The sequence below is a fragment of the Mytilus edulis genome, chromosome 8 (genome assembly GCF_963676685.1).
Source record: "Mytilus edulis chromosome 8, xbMytEdul2.2, whole genome shotgun sequence".
Taxonomy (NCBI): Eukaryota; Metazoa; Mollusca; class Bivalvia; order Mytilida; family Mytilidae; genus Mytilus; species Mytilus edulis.
This window is the reverse complement of record NC_092351.1, coordinates 26654885-26673164: the sequence shown is the minus strand read 5'-3', so window position 1 is coordinate 26673164 and position 18280 is coordinate 26654885. Positions and strand designations below refer to the sequence as shown.

The 18280-nt window shown below is 33.4% G+C and overlaps 1 protein-coding gene across 1 annotated transcript; it reads right to left on the bottom strand.

Moving 5' to 3' along the window:
• Positions 1 to 4917: 4917 nt before the first annotated feature.
• Positions 4918 to 7342, bottom strand: LOC139485201 (tripartite motif-containing protein 2-like). The gene has a single exon (XM_071269463.1). The coding sequence runs from the start codon at positions 7000 to 7002 to the stop codon at positions 5029 to 5031; it is 1974 nt and encodes a 657-aa protein (XP_071125564.1). The 5' UTR covers positions 7003 to 7342; the 3' UTR covers positions 4918 to 5028.
• Positions 7343 to 18280: the final 10938 nt, after the last annotated feature.

Genomic DNA, 18280 nt, shown 5'->3' with positions numbered 1-18280 from the left:
TAAGTTAAATCTATATTACATTTGAAGAGCTACATGCAGAATATCAAATGGTTGTCTCCTTACCTATAGGAAATAGATTATAAGTGTATATTATTACAAAACAAATTAAGTCATTGGCAGTACATGTAATATAAATGTAATCTGGCTGTAAAGTCTATATTCCATAAAATTTGTAGAGTTGCCTCCTATTTTAAGATTATTGCAATATGTTGTGATATCCTTCAATTAACCATTTTGACCACAAAACTTTGCATTGATTTATGTTTACATTTTCAACCAATGCAAGTGAAACCTGACTTTGTGGCAAGTGTTAAAGTCATATGAAACGAGTGAGTGGTGAAAAATAATGTTTTTCCAATTCTTGAACCAATGCATGTATATATCACAAACTAAGTCCTCTGTGCACGATTTTATCATTATTTACGCAAATATATCGTATAATCGTCAATTTTTTTTCTCTCTGTCTGTTATGATTTAACAAATATGGCTGCTCATTAAATGCCGTGTTTTGAAGCCGAAGTTTACCGATTGTCACCTTATAGTAAATAAATAACAAAAAGCATGGGTATTGAGCACGTGCTTAACATGTACAATCAGATAATTGTTTATTTTAATGACAGATTCATGCGTATTGCGATCACCGGATTTTTACGAGGAGGGTTACGCTCAGGTCACTATGCATACGGAAAATATGTCGGCGAATTGCTTCCTGGAAGCAAGCAATTAAAAATAAGTAAACTTCTTCTAAATGTGGACAAATTAAAGAATTTTCCTCAGAAAAAAGTATATGTACAAAAGTTTTATAATGAAAACTATCCATTTAGTTATAAAAAACAGATGCATATTTTTTTTTAATTTGAGGTTTCATATGACTTTAACAACCTATTTTAAAATGATGTTACTTAGATACTAGTGTTAAATATCTGAATATTTGTTTAAGTAACTAGTGTTCAGTTGTATTCCTCTAATGTTATGTATTTCCGTTGTCTATATTTTTTGCCCAAGCACTTTTCGTAGATTCATACTAAAGAAATCATTCAACTTTATTGCAGAAAATAAATGCCCAACATAGATACAATTAAACAAAGTGAACCTAGATCAAAAATCACCATCCACCTGTTCATATAAATTTTGCATACTAGAAATCCATGGCACAATATGTAAAAGGCATTTGCACATGACGTAATGAATGCACACAGAGAGTATCAATTGTTCGGCAAAACGCATAGGAACTATACCATGATGTGTTGTGTTTGTCACTGGAGATACATATGTATTAACACAACATAACGCCAAAAGACTATAATACCATGAGGTTAACATAGAACAAAGGTGTATCAAAACAAAACCTTTAGAACATTCGGCATAGCAATCACATTTGAGACAGGACGCAATTTTTAACTGACTTACGTAAAAGAAGAATAGACAGAACATAGATAAAATATGAGAAAATGTAAAGGTGGTTGATCATAAAGTTTCGAAGTATTCACAGAATATATAGTAGTAAAAGCATGATGTAATGCCTATTGTACATAACAAAATTTAGCAATGACAAATCATACTACTGTTTGACCAAACAAATAACTAATTTGACATGACACAGAGATGCCGTGTCATGATATACAGACATTTACACATAACATAAAGAAGAAACGACAGGACGTAAAGACAAAGCGACAGAACACATTAAATATTTACACTATAAGACAGTTCCGGCGTTCCATATAAAAGTATTTCTTCCAATATCATAATACAGCTCCTCATATGTGTTACAGTTAAATGAATAAAGCATGCAAACCAAGAGTTTAAATGCCTTGCTTGCAAACTTTGTTTGGTTGTTTGCTCAGGCATTGTAATCAAGATTGACACCTAAATTCAATGGAGAGGCGGAGTAACAGTTTGTTTACTATATAAAAAAGAGTTGATTGGACCATGCATATTATTTTCGAAACAATTGTGATAGTCATTGACCAATCAAACCTTTGTGTATAGTAAACAGACTGTTCTACTCCACCTACCCATTGAATTTAGGTGTCAATCGTAATTACAATGTATGAACAAACATCCAAACAAAGTTGGCAAGCAAGGAACTCTTGGTTTGCATGCTTTATTATTTTAACTGTAATGTTTCCTAATTGATGATATTTGACCTGTTTTAGCAATAGTGCCTATTATCTTGAAAACTAATAGAAAATGTTACCACTTAAACGATCTGTAATATTAGATCTACAAAAATTACTTTTTATAGCAGATGAATTTTGATGTGTGGGCCCTGTTATTAAATTGGTCCACATTGAGATCAAAAGGGTCCAAAATTAAACTTTGTTTGATTTCATCAAAAAATGAATTCTTGGGATTATTTGATATGCTAAATCCATCCATGTATTTAGATTTTAGATATTAGACCATAATAGGTAAATTCAAATTATCTAAGTTCATTAGACCACATTCATTCTGTGTCAGAAACCTATGCTGTGTCAAATATTTTATCACAATCCAAATTCAGAGCTGTATCAAGCTTGAATGTTGTGTCCATACTGGCCCCTATTGTTCAGAATTCGACCTCTGCAGTCGTATCAAGCTGCGCCCTGCAGAGCATTTTATTTAAGGTTGGAGAATTGTCTTATTAGCATTCATACCATATCTTATTTTTGTATTAAATAGTGAACAGCAAACATGATAATAAATAAAACGATAAAAGGTCTACAAAACAGTAAATTGCAAACAACAATTGATTCCTTATTGACGTTCTTGCCCCTATTTGACATTTATTTTAAAACCTGGACCTTTTTGCCTATTAGCTTGAGATCTTTTATAGATAAACAATACTGTAAACAGTATAAAAAGAAATACAGGATATTTACAAAATTGCAACAAACTCGATAGGAGTATTTGCCCTTGACTGATGATATGTGTTCATTCTGTAGTTCTGCTTTTATTTCAGTTCACTTGACCAAAGGCCTATGTGAAATCTTGTAATCCAATTGTGTCTACGTTCACCGTCCGTCTGTTAGTATTTCATTATGTTTACCCTGTCAAATTGAGAACAACTGAACAGAATGAAACTGATAAAACTTTATCTTCATCACAAGGTCATTTCCGACGTGTATAACGTGCCGATTTGCCATGAAACATTGCTGTTGTGGCATTTTTCAAATTTCTGAATGCTAATATTAGGACAACTTTTTTCCAGGAATGTCTGAATTAATTGAAACAAAGCTTGAAAAATATTCTTTAGAATTTCCATTTCAATTGTTCTTATAGGGTGACAGGCGATGTCAAAATTTACCTCTATTTGCTTTTATTTTCCAATACGTCCCATTGAAATGAAAACAAACCATGCAAAAATGTCTATTATGATTCAAGGAACATGGTGATAACAAAGCGTTGCAAATTTGATTCTGATGACAATTTCTGTTTTACAAGGCTTCAGGCGTCAAAAAAGGTCCATTATTGGTCTGATCATGGAAGTGTTATAGTCAATATAATACTTCCATGACCTTCCATGGTCTGATTTTGAAAGATCTCTTCTAGAATCACTGAACCAATTGAAACCCAACTGATTCCCGGATATGTTCATGTAAAGGGACTTAAATACGAGTTACCACTTTGAAAAACTGAGAACACCATGCCCCAAACAAACAAAAGAATACGAAAAGAACAAACCAACAGTTAAAAAAGCCACTGAAAACTACTAACCCTGAGCAATACGAAAACTATCAAAATTGGGGTCTCAGGTGCTTTGGTTCTGGTAAACCATGCATATATAATGTAGTTGCTTTTTGGACAAAATGCAACAAACCGAGCGTTTCAGGGCGCTACGAGCATCTCATCAATTTTAAATAAAGGACCGGTCACTTGTCACAAACTAAATTACGAAATACAGTGAGAATTCAATCAGTTTCCAACACTTCAGAATAGAGGGCCTCAAAATGTGTTTATTTAAATTGAGCAAGTCTTTTTTCAAACTTGCTAAAATATATTACTGTGTCACTTAATTGGTGTATAATATTACTTTGTATATCTGTATATATATCTATAGAGTGTATTATCTAAGGTATAGTTTTACCAATTGTCTGTTCCGTCCCTGAAACATGTAATGTGATGTCATGCAATGCGATGATTTTTCCAAAACTGTAGATTTTAATGTCAACACGTGTCAAATTGCTCATTATCTCAAGCATAAACTCTATTGTTTTTGAGATATTCACAACATCTTAATACCAAAGGTTATCAAGACGTCCATACATTGACTGTTCGGTTCATATGTTTAAATAATGTTTAAGTTCTTAATCTCTTCCATCAAAAACAAATCATACGGTTAAGGTGTGATTTAAAACACCCTTGGTTTAGTTGCACTATTCTATAAACTTAAGATACTAATGTCAGAGCTTACAACACGTGTATCAGGGATAACCTTCACCAGATAGGCTTGAGGTCAATACTTTTGGAAGCCAAGTACTATATATATATATAAAATGCTCAGATACAAAAATGCATCGGGCATCTTATAAGACCAACCACTTTGGAACCAGTACTATCAAATTTTCATATAGACAAGTGCTGAAAAGTATTACCACATCAAATCCGATTAAAATTTAGATTTATCGAAAGTCGCATGCTCGTCAAAGCTCATCTGAGCATAAAGAAATCAGAAATTTGTTGGGTTTTTTTTTGTTGCTCTTTGATATTTTTGACACATTCCCCATTTCCAACAAATGGAAGTTTTTAACGACCTTGACTGGCTATACAGCCCTTGCACGGTCGGCCCCATTTCCATTCTCAATTTTATACATAATTATATTTAAACTCGATTAATGTATACCAAAAGAACTTTCTTTTAGTATTCCCATTTAAAAATAAATATTTGTAAGTCATCATACCAATGGGTTTATAATGATAAAAAAAATACTTGTATGCAGTTTTGTATAAACTATATAATTATGAATACAAATGGAGACTAGATTAAATAATTATTCAACACTGTATAGTTTCCTTGACATTTGTTATATTTAGTAAGTCTACAATTTACTGACTCGTGGATGGAGACTGGGTACCATTCTCCCCTTTTCTAGCATATTTGTATATCCATACTGTCGATTTAGTATCACCAACCCATAAGTGTCCTTCTTTGTCCAAGGCCATTGCGTTTGGACCACGTATTCCGTCCTTTTCAGACAAGAGGAATCCGATAAACTGACCGCTTAAGTCCAACAAATGAACAGCGTGGTTACTCCAATCTGCGACTAACACGTTGCCCGACTTGTCAGCAACTACACCAAAAGGATTAAATGGTTTCTTCAAAGCAATTTCGGACGGTCCACGGTAATAATGTTTAACAACACCCTGTGTGCTGAGGGTAGTTATTCTTACATTGTTTTCTTCACGATCGGAAACGCAAATATCACCAAGCATATTTTGATGAAGTCTATATGGTGCGCAAAATATTTCCTGGCAACCGTCTTCCTCGATTTGGTCCAAAATCTGTCCTGCTTCGTTCATTCTGATAACCATCCTTCGTGACGCCTGACCTCGTGTAGTCACATAGCTGTCTACGGCACATACTAACAGTTGGTTCTTCTTTGTGAAAGTTATCCCTCCAGGATACCAATTAAGTTTTACAAAATCTTTCACATTTAAGTCTTGGTCAAGTTTAACGAGTTTCTTCCCGTCATAGCTAGAAATATATACCTCGCCATTCGGACGTCCGTGAATATCATCTATTTGTATGTCCAACTTCTGTGTACGTAGTTTTACACCTTTATTTGAAAATAGATGCATCTGATTGGTTCCCCATCCACAGCATATCCATGCTTCCTTATCGGATATTGGCGCTATCGCATGAATTGTGTCCATAACTTCTGAAACTTTGAAACTGAACAAAAGCTGGACATCAAATTGTAAAGCTATTCTCAGACCCCATGGTAAGGGTAGAAATGGCATTTTAATATCCGTATCATCACAATACCCTACCATATCTTCCAAGCATTTGGCATCATCGGCGCCAACATGAAATGTCGTGCTTTTACAAGATTTCAGGCCCGACTGTGGAATTTCTTTATCCACATGTTTAAAACGATTTTGGACTCTTTGACACATCAGAACAACTTCTGCGTCATTTCCAAGATTTAGTATCTCCTCAACGGAATTGTTTATAGAAGATACTGAAGTGATTGTATGTTGTGTAACTTCTATATGTTTGTCAATGCGTTCGTTTTCACCGTTTTTGTGACTGTCCACTTCTGCAATCAGATTGTTTCCAACTTTGTCAATTTGATCCTTTAGAAATTGACATCTGTTTTTGATATTTGTGATAGCTTCTTGTGAGTAACCGTCTAGCAGTTTTTTAGAGTCCACCATTTCTTTCACGTAGTCTTGGAGACAAGGCAGATACTCATGCATACTTTTAATCATTGGATTTACTTTCTCACGTTTTTCTTTCGCGCCTTCCTGGATGCCTTTGTATTTGTGTCCCTTGTGGTCTGAAACTTTAGCAACACATTCCTTACAGACAGGAATTTCGCAAAGCATGCAGTAGAATTTGTTTTCCTCTTTGTGTTTTTCACAGTATGACTTGTGTGACAGTTGAGTTATACTTTTTGTCTCGGGTTTTGACAATTTGATGACATGATGATCTCGGTGACCATCCGTGTCAATATGACGATTACTACATGTATCACAGTAATTACTTTCACATTCTAGGCAACGATCTACAGCTTCCACTGTCTCTGGCTTACATTTATCACAGTTTGAAAACGTTGAAAATGCAGCACTGGCCTGAATAGCCCGTATGTAGTAGTTAACTTTGAAACCTTTCACTCCAGATTTTGGAATTACTATTTCCGTTCGACACATAGGACATGCGAATGATGCTTTAGCTTCGATTTTGTTAATGTGTTTGTCTATACATTCTCGACAGAAAGAATGAAAGCACTCTAGTATCCTTGGATCTTTATGTCTCTTGCTACATATCATACACTGAAGAGGATCCGCAGTAGACATCTCCAAGACGGAAATACAAACATTAGAACTTTATCATCCGAGATTTTTTTTTTGTTCCACTTTTTTAAGTGTCCGTGTGTTTGTCTTCTAATTGAGCACTAAGCACATGCGGTTAATAATCGGATATGACGAAGTTAATGAACTAAATTTGTATTATTTCTTTTATCACTATAACCTGACTATTAAGGAATATATCGATCATTTAAATCTCTATATGTCAAGGTATGGTATTGTACCAGTAACGTCAAGTAAAATATTGAGGCTCGCCGAGGGAAAAGAAATTCCAATTCCAAATCGTATTTCATCACATGTAGTACGATTTGTTGTATAAGAAAGCTAATTTGTAGTGAATACAGTGTTGACAATTCTCGAATAAGTTTGGATATGTATTTACGCACAGATAACTTTGATAAATAAAGTACCCAATAAATATTGCATTCAACATGCCCAAACGTGATACTGGAATGCCATTTAAACTGCGATTTAAAGTATAAATACTTGATAGGTTCATAAGTAATAAGGATATTAATAGTGTATCGTTTAAATGTTGAAAGCAGATAAATAAATACTGCCATTGACACTTTAGTTCTTATTTGATTTACCACTCTGTACATATATGTTCTTTTGTTTTTGTAACAATTTAATCAGATTTAAACCAGACTTAGAAGTATCAGGACTTATATAGGCGAGCCAATGTGTACAGACATGATTATCTGTTATAAGTCGATGCTTTTAAAAATATGTGAATGTAGAAGATAAGTGGAGACAGGTTTACCTCATGTATATATATAAGAAAAGAAGATGTGGTATGATTGCCAAGGAGATAACTCTCCACAAGAGACCAAATGACACAGAACTTAACAGCTAATTGTATAGGTCACCATACAGTCACTGTTCGTTAATTATATTTCTCTCTCATTTATTCTAAGATATAATTAAGAAAATTCATAGGTTTCTATATATTTTTTTAAGAATATTCTTTATATGTGTGTTTAAATCTTATTGACTGTTAATGTGTTCATCGTCGTGGAAAAAGCGATCGTTTGAAGCCCATCATCTGTTCTCCGATGTCATCACTTTTGAATGAAAGCACTCTTAAAGCCTAGGGTCATACTCCTTATGTGACTTGTCTGTCGCTGCACAGCAAAAAAACTGATGAGGGTCGTTTTTTGTTTGTTTGTTTGTTTGTTTTTGTTTGGGTTTTGTTCTTTCTTATATGTTTTGTATTCTCTTTCCTATGTTTCAGTTTCCTTTAATTTACATTGTTCCTATGGAACTACAGTACTGATAATTAAACTTGCATCAACATTACTATACCAAAATAGAATCTTATATCGCAGACTAGGCCATATATTACCAAACATGGATGGAGGGTAATGGAGTAGCCGCTGAAAAACAATATACTTTTAAAACATACAAGGACATACAAGAAAAAACCGTGTATGAAATATAAACCAATCGAAAGCTTATTTCAAAAGGAACAGAAAATATAGTCAATTTAGAGTACCGAACACGGATGAATAATCAGTGTATTTGCAAAATACTCCCATATAGGTCAAGCAAACACAAATACAAACATGTATAATACAGAAAGTAAAGATCTACAAATATAAACATTAGATACATAATTATAAATGGTAATGTAACCTTTGATGGACATGGATCTGATTTTCGCAAGTCTAAAGATTGATGACTGATCATGACTGGTAACGGATAAATTGTCCAATCTTATATCTTATAAATATTATGATGAAAACTCTCGGGTGTGTCCTATACAAGGAGCATATATATTAGATATACTACTACTCGCCTATACTTAGTTTTTGGAACACGTTTTGAAGGGTCATTGGTTGTCAAATTCATATTCACCTATTTGACTCAAGGGGGCCTTGGTTGTCAAATTCATGTTCACCGATTTGACTCAAATTCAAATATTTAAATTATCGTAACATACTAAAACGTATATCCAAATTAAAATAAATCTAAAATAAACAATTTACATACAATAGGCTCGATAAAATGTATCATCGTTTCGTGTGTATGTCTAAACGCCATCTAGTTTACTATCGAGTTGACCTCCGAAGATTGTCGACAGTCACACTTATAATAGATCCGTGTTTTCCTTTCTCGGATACTAATAAATAATAACTATTTTTTGTAACTATTTTCTATTCTCAAAACTACATCTATACATTTATACTACAAATCTACAACTCCTAGTTTATGGCTACACGTGCTGATCTTATCTTTAAAATCATGAATATTTATTAGTTATGTAGGCGTGTCAAAATCGTATCATACGCGATAATGACCAGCCAGTACACACTGTAATGATTTCATTAACCAGTATTAAAAAGATAAACATAACATCCCCGCCCACAAATTAGAAATTTCTAAAAATTTCTTACTGGTAAATGAAATCTTTAAATATAAAATAATAATAATAAAAAATAAAAAATAAATTGAAACAATCTCTCAGAAAATACTAATTGTACTTTAATATACACACATTTAAAACTTGAAAAAAAAAAAAATTCATAAGTTCTCATAAAATAATACTTCTATGTGTTAAATTAAATAACTGAAAAATTTGTAGTCTATATAAATAAAAACAGAAAATTTTAAAATATCTAGAATAAAAGGTTCTTTTTCTTCGTTGAAATATGCAGTAAAAAAAAAATTATGTCGAAATGTATATGAAAACAGAAAACAATAAAAAAAAAAAAAAAAAAAAATCAATTAAAATCAATGATCATAGTTTAAACTTAGTTCCCAGTGTAATTAAATTGCAGTCTTGAAACGAAAATTCTGTTTATCTGATCTGTCAAAATGACAAGTGTGCAGAAAATTTATAGTTACAAATCAACTAATCTATCCATTAAATCTCATTAGAACTCATTATGTAAAAACCACAACATCATAAATATCTCTCTGTGAAATCCCAGACACAGATGTTCGATACCATAGGTCGTAAAATCTTGACCATTAAACTCTTACTTGTTTATTTTACGGATACTTCCAAGAGCACGACAGATTACAACTGTCAAACTTGCTCAAGTGAACACTTGCGATGCATAAAAATGTAGCTTTAAAAATAAACATACATGTTTCAAAGTGATGACACTAGCAGAGACCCGTGACTCTTAATATATTTCAAATAATAATAACTAGTTTATTCTCACACACTCACACAATTATCCATTAATTCCCAGGTACCGAGGATTAAAGATTCTTACAACATTCAATCAAAATAGATATTAATATGGGAAAACATAGGTAATTTCTAGCATAACATCTTTTGCGCTACTACATCTGTTGTTCAACGTTCAAACAATTAACAAATCCCGGCCACCAATTTTTGGCCCCTATTACATTTCGTATCTCTTGAATCATTTGATTCTACCCAGCCACCAATTTTTGGCCACTATAACTCCTGAATCATTTGATTCTACCCAGCCACCAATTTTTGGCCACTATAACACTTATAAATCTCATGAATCATTTGATTCCACCCCAAAATTCCTAATACAATTGGACACTCAAATAGCAAAAGTAACTTTTACAAATAACCTTATCAGCACGATTTCATTATCAACAACAACAAATATACTACTTCTAAATGCAGTCACGTGTAGCCCTATATATAAGCATGCAAAAGAAGAGACAAAATAATAATCAATAAAACAAACAAATAGAGTTAATGTCACTAACAGTTCAATGTAAATCAATTTTAAAACATATCATCAAAATGTCAAAGATTTTTAATATTGTCACACAAATATTCTTTCCATCTACATCTATGGTTACGGTATCCATGGATTGGTATTCATTTACATATATAGAGTGGCGAGACAATTTTCACACACTCAATCATCCAGAACCTTGTGGCGAGGCAATTCTCACACACAAGTATAAACTTCTTCACGACTTTCTGTGGCGAGGCAATTCTCACACACAGATCTGTATAAATCGACTGACATAATGCTTTCGGTTGTGGCGAAACAATTTTCACACACAAAAATAGAATCACAGTATCATTGGAGGTGGTCTATTTTGAACTATCTTCTTTGCTTTAGGTGATAAACTTGACTCCTCTACCCATATAGAATTTTGTGCTGGCTCGCCGACAATTTGTACAAGATATTTTAGTTGATTATTGTCGATTTTCCTTGCTAAAACACGTTTGATTTTATGATATCGATTTTCGTCTGATGATATTGATTCTGTTCCTAATTCGGAATCTAAATTAACAAAGTCGTTAAATTTTGCCGGTGGCTTTTTATGTCTAGTTGACTGACGTACGGGGACTTTTTCAGAATATGACGAAGTAGAAGAATCGACAGTAGTATTTGAACTTTGGCTTTCACTTACGTGTTGCAAATACGGCTGTGGTTGTGGGGCACGAATATATGCCATTTTTAATCTATTTATATGTACAGGCATTCGAAGTCTGCGCTTGTTTTCAGGATCTCTAATTTTAATTAAATGAGGACTTGGTATATTATCAACAATAAAAGGTCCCGTAAATTTAGCTTGTAATTTTCGTCCCTGACCAATAGGTTCGTCGTGCAAATACACATAATCTCCAACTGACAATTTTAGAGGTGATGTTGTTTTATTAACTCTTTCAACCATTTTAGCATTTGCCTTTTCAACGTTTATTTTGACTTCTTTTCGTATTGTGCTCAATTTTTGTTGCAATTGTTTAAGGTAAACGTGTATATCTTTTGGAATATCTCTTAAATCTAAATCATGAGGAGTTGAAAGCGGAAATTGGGGTCTATTACCATATACCACTTCAAACGGCGAGTATTGTGAAGCTGCATTTGTGCAGGAGTTCATTGAAAATATTACAGCTGGTAAAATATCATTCCAAGGTCGACCTTTTCTTATATATGGAGTCATTCGTTCTTCTAATGTTCGATGTGAACGTTCACATGTACCTAAACAATGATGTGCAAAACTTGGTGTAAACTCTTGTGAAACTTCCAACATTTTACATAGTTCTTTTGTACCTTTTGAAATAAATTCTGACCCTTGGTCACTCAATAAAGTATGGCAAACACCATAAGACGAAAATAATTGAAAAAGTGCATGACATACAGACAGCGCATCACAATTATGCAAAGGTACAGCAAACACAAGTTTGCTAAACATGTCAACAGCAGTGAATATATGTGAATGTCCTGCCGATGAAAGTGGGAAAGGCCCACATAAGTCTACTTCCCAAACTTGAAACGGTGCTGATGGTGTCGGAAAAGAAATTATACCTGCTTTAGTGTGTACACTTGAGGTTTTACGTATTTGGCATTCGTGACATGTCCTGACATATTCTGATACTATTGTAGATAACCTCGAAAAATAATAATGTTCACGTACTCTATCGATTGTATTTTTAATTCCAGAATGACCTCCTAGAGGTGAATCATGACATATGTGTAACACTAAATTTCTCATTAATCTCGGAACCACAAGTTGAAAATTGTCTAAATTACTTGCTCTACGGGATTTCTTCTTTACCGAGCTATGAAATAATACGCCATTAATCAAAAGATAATCAGCCGCTTGTAATAATAATTTCCTAGCTTCTTTCTGTAAATTAGGAAGTTTATTTTCTTCCAAGTAAATAATCATAGGTAATAAATCAGGATCTTTCCTTTGCAAATCTTTAATATTTTGGGGTGTTAAATCACTGTTTTTAAAAATTTCAAGTTCCGATAAAGTATTGTCATGATTTTGCGTAGGTTTATCGAAATTATTGTCACTTGGCGTATCATACACCGTGGAAATATCAAAAATGTCTATTTTGTCACTACACTGGTCAGTTGATTTATCATATAAAGAGTCATTTTTATGAACTTGGGTAACATTTACAGTTTCACACTTTTTGTTAAGTTTAGTTTTCTTCTTTTTGTTTGGTGTCTCAAGAACATCGTCTGTATCAGCATCATAAACACATTCAGAGAAAATATCTATATTATTTACATTATTTACATTTATGACCGTTGCGGATTCGGTTTCAGAATTATGAAGAAAGTCAGCTAAATTTCTACCGGACGGCAATTTGATTTGGCCAGTTCGTTCTGTGACATAAGGAAAGAATGGATCATCTTCATCTGGACTGATGACGGGTTCATCATTTTTTCTCGTACATCGGGACAATGCATCTGCTACTTGCATTTGTTCTGCCGGTTTATATTGCAGGTCAAAATTGAATTGTTGTAAAATAGCCATCCATCGTTCATAAATTGCACCCTTGAATTGTTTTTGAAAAATAGGTCTCAGAGCTTGATGGTCGCATTCAACAACAAATTTATTTCCACGTAAATAATCAGCACAGTCTAGTATACTAACTACCATGCCCAAAAGTTCGAGTTTTGTCGGTCCATAGGACTGTTGCCATCTACTTAACGATTTTGAACCAAATCGTATAACTCTTGGTTGTTCTTCACCGTTTACATTAGGATGCATTTGATATAACATGTAACCAATCCCACGCGAAGATGTGTCTACAGCAAGTCTAAATGTCAAATCATAATTGGGAAATGCTAATATTTTTGAGTTCAGTAACGCATATTTCAAATCATTAAATGACGATTGTTGTTCAACATTCCAAACGAAAAACTGACCCTTTTTCAGTAATCTAGTTAATGGTGATATTTTTGCACTGAAATTCGGAATAAATTTTCGGAACCAGTTAAGCATTCCTATAAGACGCCGTAGCTCTTTTATATTTTTAGGTGGTGGGTATTCCTGAATTGCCTGTACTCGATCAGGTGGCGGACTTACTCCTTCCTTTGAAATAGAATGGCCTAAAAAGATACATGACGACTGAGCAAACGAACACTTCTTTGGTCCTAACTTAAGACCTGCAAAACGAAATCTATGAAAAACTTCTTGTAAGTCAGTAATATGTTGCTCAAATGTCTCCGAGCATATCAAAACATCGTCAAGGTAACAAAGACATGACTTAAATTTTAGCCCATGCAAAACTTTGTCCATGAGTAATTGGAAAGATGCTGGTGATGACGAAAGTCCCATCGGTAAACGCAAAAATTTATATGTACCAAAACATGTATTAAATGCGGTGTAGCGTGAAGACTCAGGGTCAATGCCTAACTGAAAAAATCCTGAGGACAAATCAATTGACGATATATAGTTTGGAACAAATTGTGAAAATGACTCTGTAAGTTCTTGTAGATTAGGAATAAAATATTTAAACTGTTCTGTACATGAATTTAAATATCTAAAATCGCAACAAAATCTATATTGTGATAGGGCTGCATCCTTTTCACTTTGAAAAGCATCATTTTGTCTTTTTCGTTTAGTCACCAATACTATTGGACTTGTGATAGGCACATTTTCTTCCTCGCTAATCGGTGCTATGATTCCTTGTTTAAGGAGTTCGTCTAAATGGTGCCGCAATACTTCTCTTTTATGTGGCGGGAGTCGATACGGTTGTTGGTGTTTTGGTTTAACATCAGGTTTAAGATTTATTTTATGTTGTACATAAGTTGAGAACCCTAGATCAGGATTTTCTTTTGTAACGAAAATGTCTTTGTTTTCATATAAACAGTCAGTTAATTGCGTTGTTTGTTCCTGATTTAATGGTTCAGGAATACTAAAATTCGACATAAACACTGTCTTGGTTTCATCCCTAAATTCATTGTTTTTACTCGTTGAAATAATCGGATGAGTGGATTCAAGCTGTACATTTTGAACTACAGGGGGACATTTAATGTCTTCAGTTATAACACTAAAGTCAGCATTCAATATCTGAAAGTTCGCCAACATTGACCCTTTAGAGACTGAAATTGTTATATTTGTAGGGTTCATTATCTTCAAAGGAATAGTTTTATCAATTGACACAGTGACTAACGCTTTTGCAAGAAGCAGTCCTTTTCCTAACGAAAACACATTGTTTGTACATATACCTTGAAGACCAACAGATAAATGTTTCGGCACATTTGCCCGAACAAAAATTTCAGAATTTGGCTGAATACATAGCCTTTTATTACATTTCACATGATGATATTTACTGTTTGTGTTAAATTCACTGAATTTCAATGTAATATTACTAGATTTCAAATATTCCATACCTAGAATTAACGGATGTGATGTTGTGCTAAGAATGTACACTTTGACCTCATGCAAACCTTGATTTGTTTGTATTGTTACGGCAGAAGTTCCTTCCACAAATATTAATTGTCCATTTGCTAATTTAATGGGTTCAGTGAACCTACTGATATCGGATTTAACATGTCTTGGTAAAGATTTATATAGTGAAGCGGACATAATGTTAATTGAACTTCCAGTGTCAATCAAAGCTGCAATATCAACATTACCACAACAAACATTCATATATATAAAATTATCAAAAGTAGATAGGTTATCTTGTTTGGAATCGGTATAGTTGACTTGTTTAGACCTCGAATTTATGGACCCGAACGATTTGGCCTTGTATCGGCCGGGTATTGGTAGTTTTCCTGATTTGGTTTAATGGTTTTACATCGATAAGCAGTGTGTCCCGTTTGATGACAAATTTGGCATTTATTACTTGTTGTTTGTCCAAATCCATTCCAATTGCATTCTCGTTTCCTATGTCCTGGAAAATTACAGTTGAAACAATTTGAATTGGGGTTTGTGTTTGGGTATTGATACTGTTGTTTCCTTTGAAAATTATTTTGTGGCGACTCGTATTGGCTATTTGCTGATGCTTGTGGGACTTTCGAAATTAAAAGCTCTGACACATTTTTACTGAGCTTAGCAACTTCATTCGTTAGACTAGCAAATTCAGAGGATTTGTTTACTTCAGAATCAAGTTTTGTAGGTTGCGAGGTAAAGTTATTGACATCGTCGTGTTTTGATGTAGAAATCTGATTTATAGCAGAAGTGAGGCTTGAAATCTGATATTTGAGATTAGAAATATCGCTTTGTTGTTCAGGGGGGGAGGTAGAAACTGCATTTTCAAAAACTTTCTCACGGTATCCACATGTTTCGGCCATTTTAGCAGACGTTAAAGCAGCGGACAAATCTGCTGGTTGGCCAGCTCGTACGAAAAATGCCATTTTCTCTGGTAGACCCTCTATAAATCTAGCTAAAACCTCATGATCAGGTTTGTGTAAGAGGTTTCCTTTTTCAAGAATTTGACTATGAAAATCTTCAAGCTGTTGAGATTTTCCTAATTTGAGGGTATTAAAAATTTGACCCTCCATCATAGCCATAGCGCTGTGATTTTTAAAATTCGTGAACTTTTCCTCAAATAAAACTTCGATGGCGGTCCATGATTCTTTTGATCTTTCACTTAGAGTATTAAACCAGGTTAATGCTGGACCTTTTAAATGAAGATGAAACGCGGCTACTTTTTTCCCGTCAAAATCACGAAGTTCGTGCAAAAGAGCATATGATTTAAATTCCGATAAAAATTTCTGTGCGTTGTCCTGTGAATAACCCGAAAATGTTGAACAGTTGGCAAGTTTTTCCATTTTGACAATTGAGTTTTCCCTTTTTGGAGGTGATGAATCTAAATGTGTAGAATGCAATTTTAGCGTGGAACTTTTCTTTGGTGTTGGTAGGGAGAGAAAAATGTCATGTTCTTTAAATTCGTTAAATTCAAGAAAATCTGGAGTTAAAATAGTACTATAAAAATCATCTTCCTTTTGATACAAAAACGTAGATTCAGCGGTGTTATTATTTTCAGCGGAAGAAAAGTCAATCTCTGGACTACTCATGTCAATAATTACAGTTCAATTTGTAGCGTACCAATGTACACATACAGAAAACAATGATTCATCTCTTGCATTTTGTAACACATTCCCAAATATATACCTAATTCGGAACTGGAATATTGTAGCGCGACAATTTGCACATACAATTATATAGTATAAAGAGAAACGTACTTACAGATAACTTGAGTTGAATTTTCCAAATAAATCCCTTTCCAGACAGAATTCTCGGATATTTTAGCTAAACACAGTACATATTAAATACACGACAAAGTTTTAATAACCACAATCTTGATAGCTCTGGACGCGGATGAATACCATCATAATATCCAGTAAAAGTGTAACTAGAAAACGTATGTTTTCGTTTTCCTTGTTTCCGTGTTTGCACTAAATCATTCGACAAACTTGGGGAATGTACATGTAAAATACGGTTGATATCACGAATATAAATATTTAACTGCTCTATTTGAGTATGTAGACAAAGATCATCTTCACGAAATTGTTCTGGATTTGAATGATTATGGAAAACGTTCCACCAATAAATAGAATATACCGGAACTTCTATATAAATAAGTTTGACCTTTTCGAAATTACGAACGAAAAAGTAAATTTCTTTGTAGATCGAATAAATATGATTTACACTGTCATTCCCACTACTTTTCAAAGAAATACTGCCATCCCGTTCTTTCTTAGTTAAATCGTTCGTCCCTAACCACACAAACAATGTAATGTTAGTATACTGATTTATAAGTTCTGCTAAATTTTGCTTCAAAAAATTAAATTGTTCCTTTGTAGTAGCTCCTGATTTATAACACCATTTAATTGAATTTCGGAAATTAAGTTGATTTTGTAAACATCGACTTTTGCTGTCAGATAAAATAACCGGAACACTTGTTAAATTATTGTTTAAATACGGAATTTCGTCAATTTTCGACAATTGTTTGCGTATGTTATTCATGTAAACATTTAAAATTAAAGTCACAATATTAATAAATATAATTTGAGTCCTCCACCATAATAGATCCGTGTTTTCCTTTCTCGGATACTAATAAATAATAACTATTTTTTGTAACTATTTTCTATTCTCAAAACTACATCTATACATTTATACTACAAATCTACAACTCCTAGTTTATGGCTACACGTGCTGATCTTATCTTTAAAATCATGAATATTTATTAGTTATGTAGGCGTGTCAAAATCGTATCATACGCGATAATGACCAGCCAGTACACACTGTAATGATTTCATTAACCAGTATTAAAAAGATAAACATAACACTTAGTTTAAGCGATATAAACATAAATATAGATATAAATAGATAGCGAACTTGTGCCGCAATTGGATAAGTCTGTTTAGTTTCAGACAAGGTTACAAATGTATGTTTATCATCGTTTTTACCCGTATAAGAATAAGTTTTTGTGGATCGAATCAGTCATTCATATAAAGTTTAAGTTTACCTTTATTTCACTTTCAATGTTGACATGCTTTTCCTTTTAATAAATGGACACTCATAATTCATACGTTATCCATCTCTAGTTAAGGGGTTGAAT

What these genes read in the sequence shown, in the direction of transcription:
- LOC139485201 (XM_071269463.1), bottom strand. Translation starts at nt 7,002, where the DNA reads ATGTCTACTGCGGATCCTCTTCAGTGTATGATATGTAGCAAGAGACAT.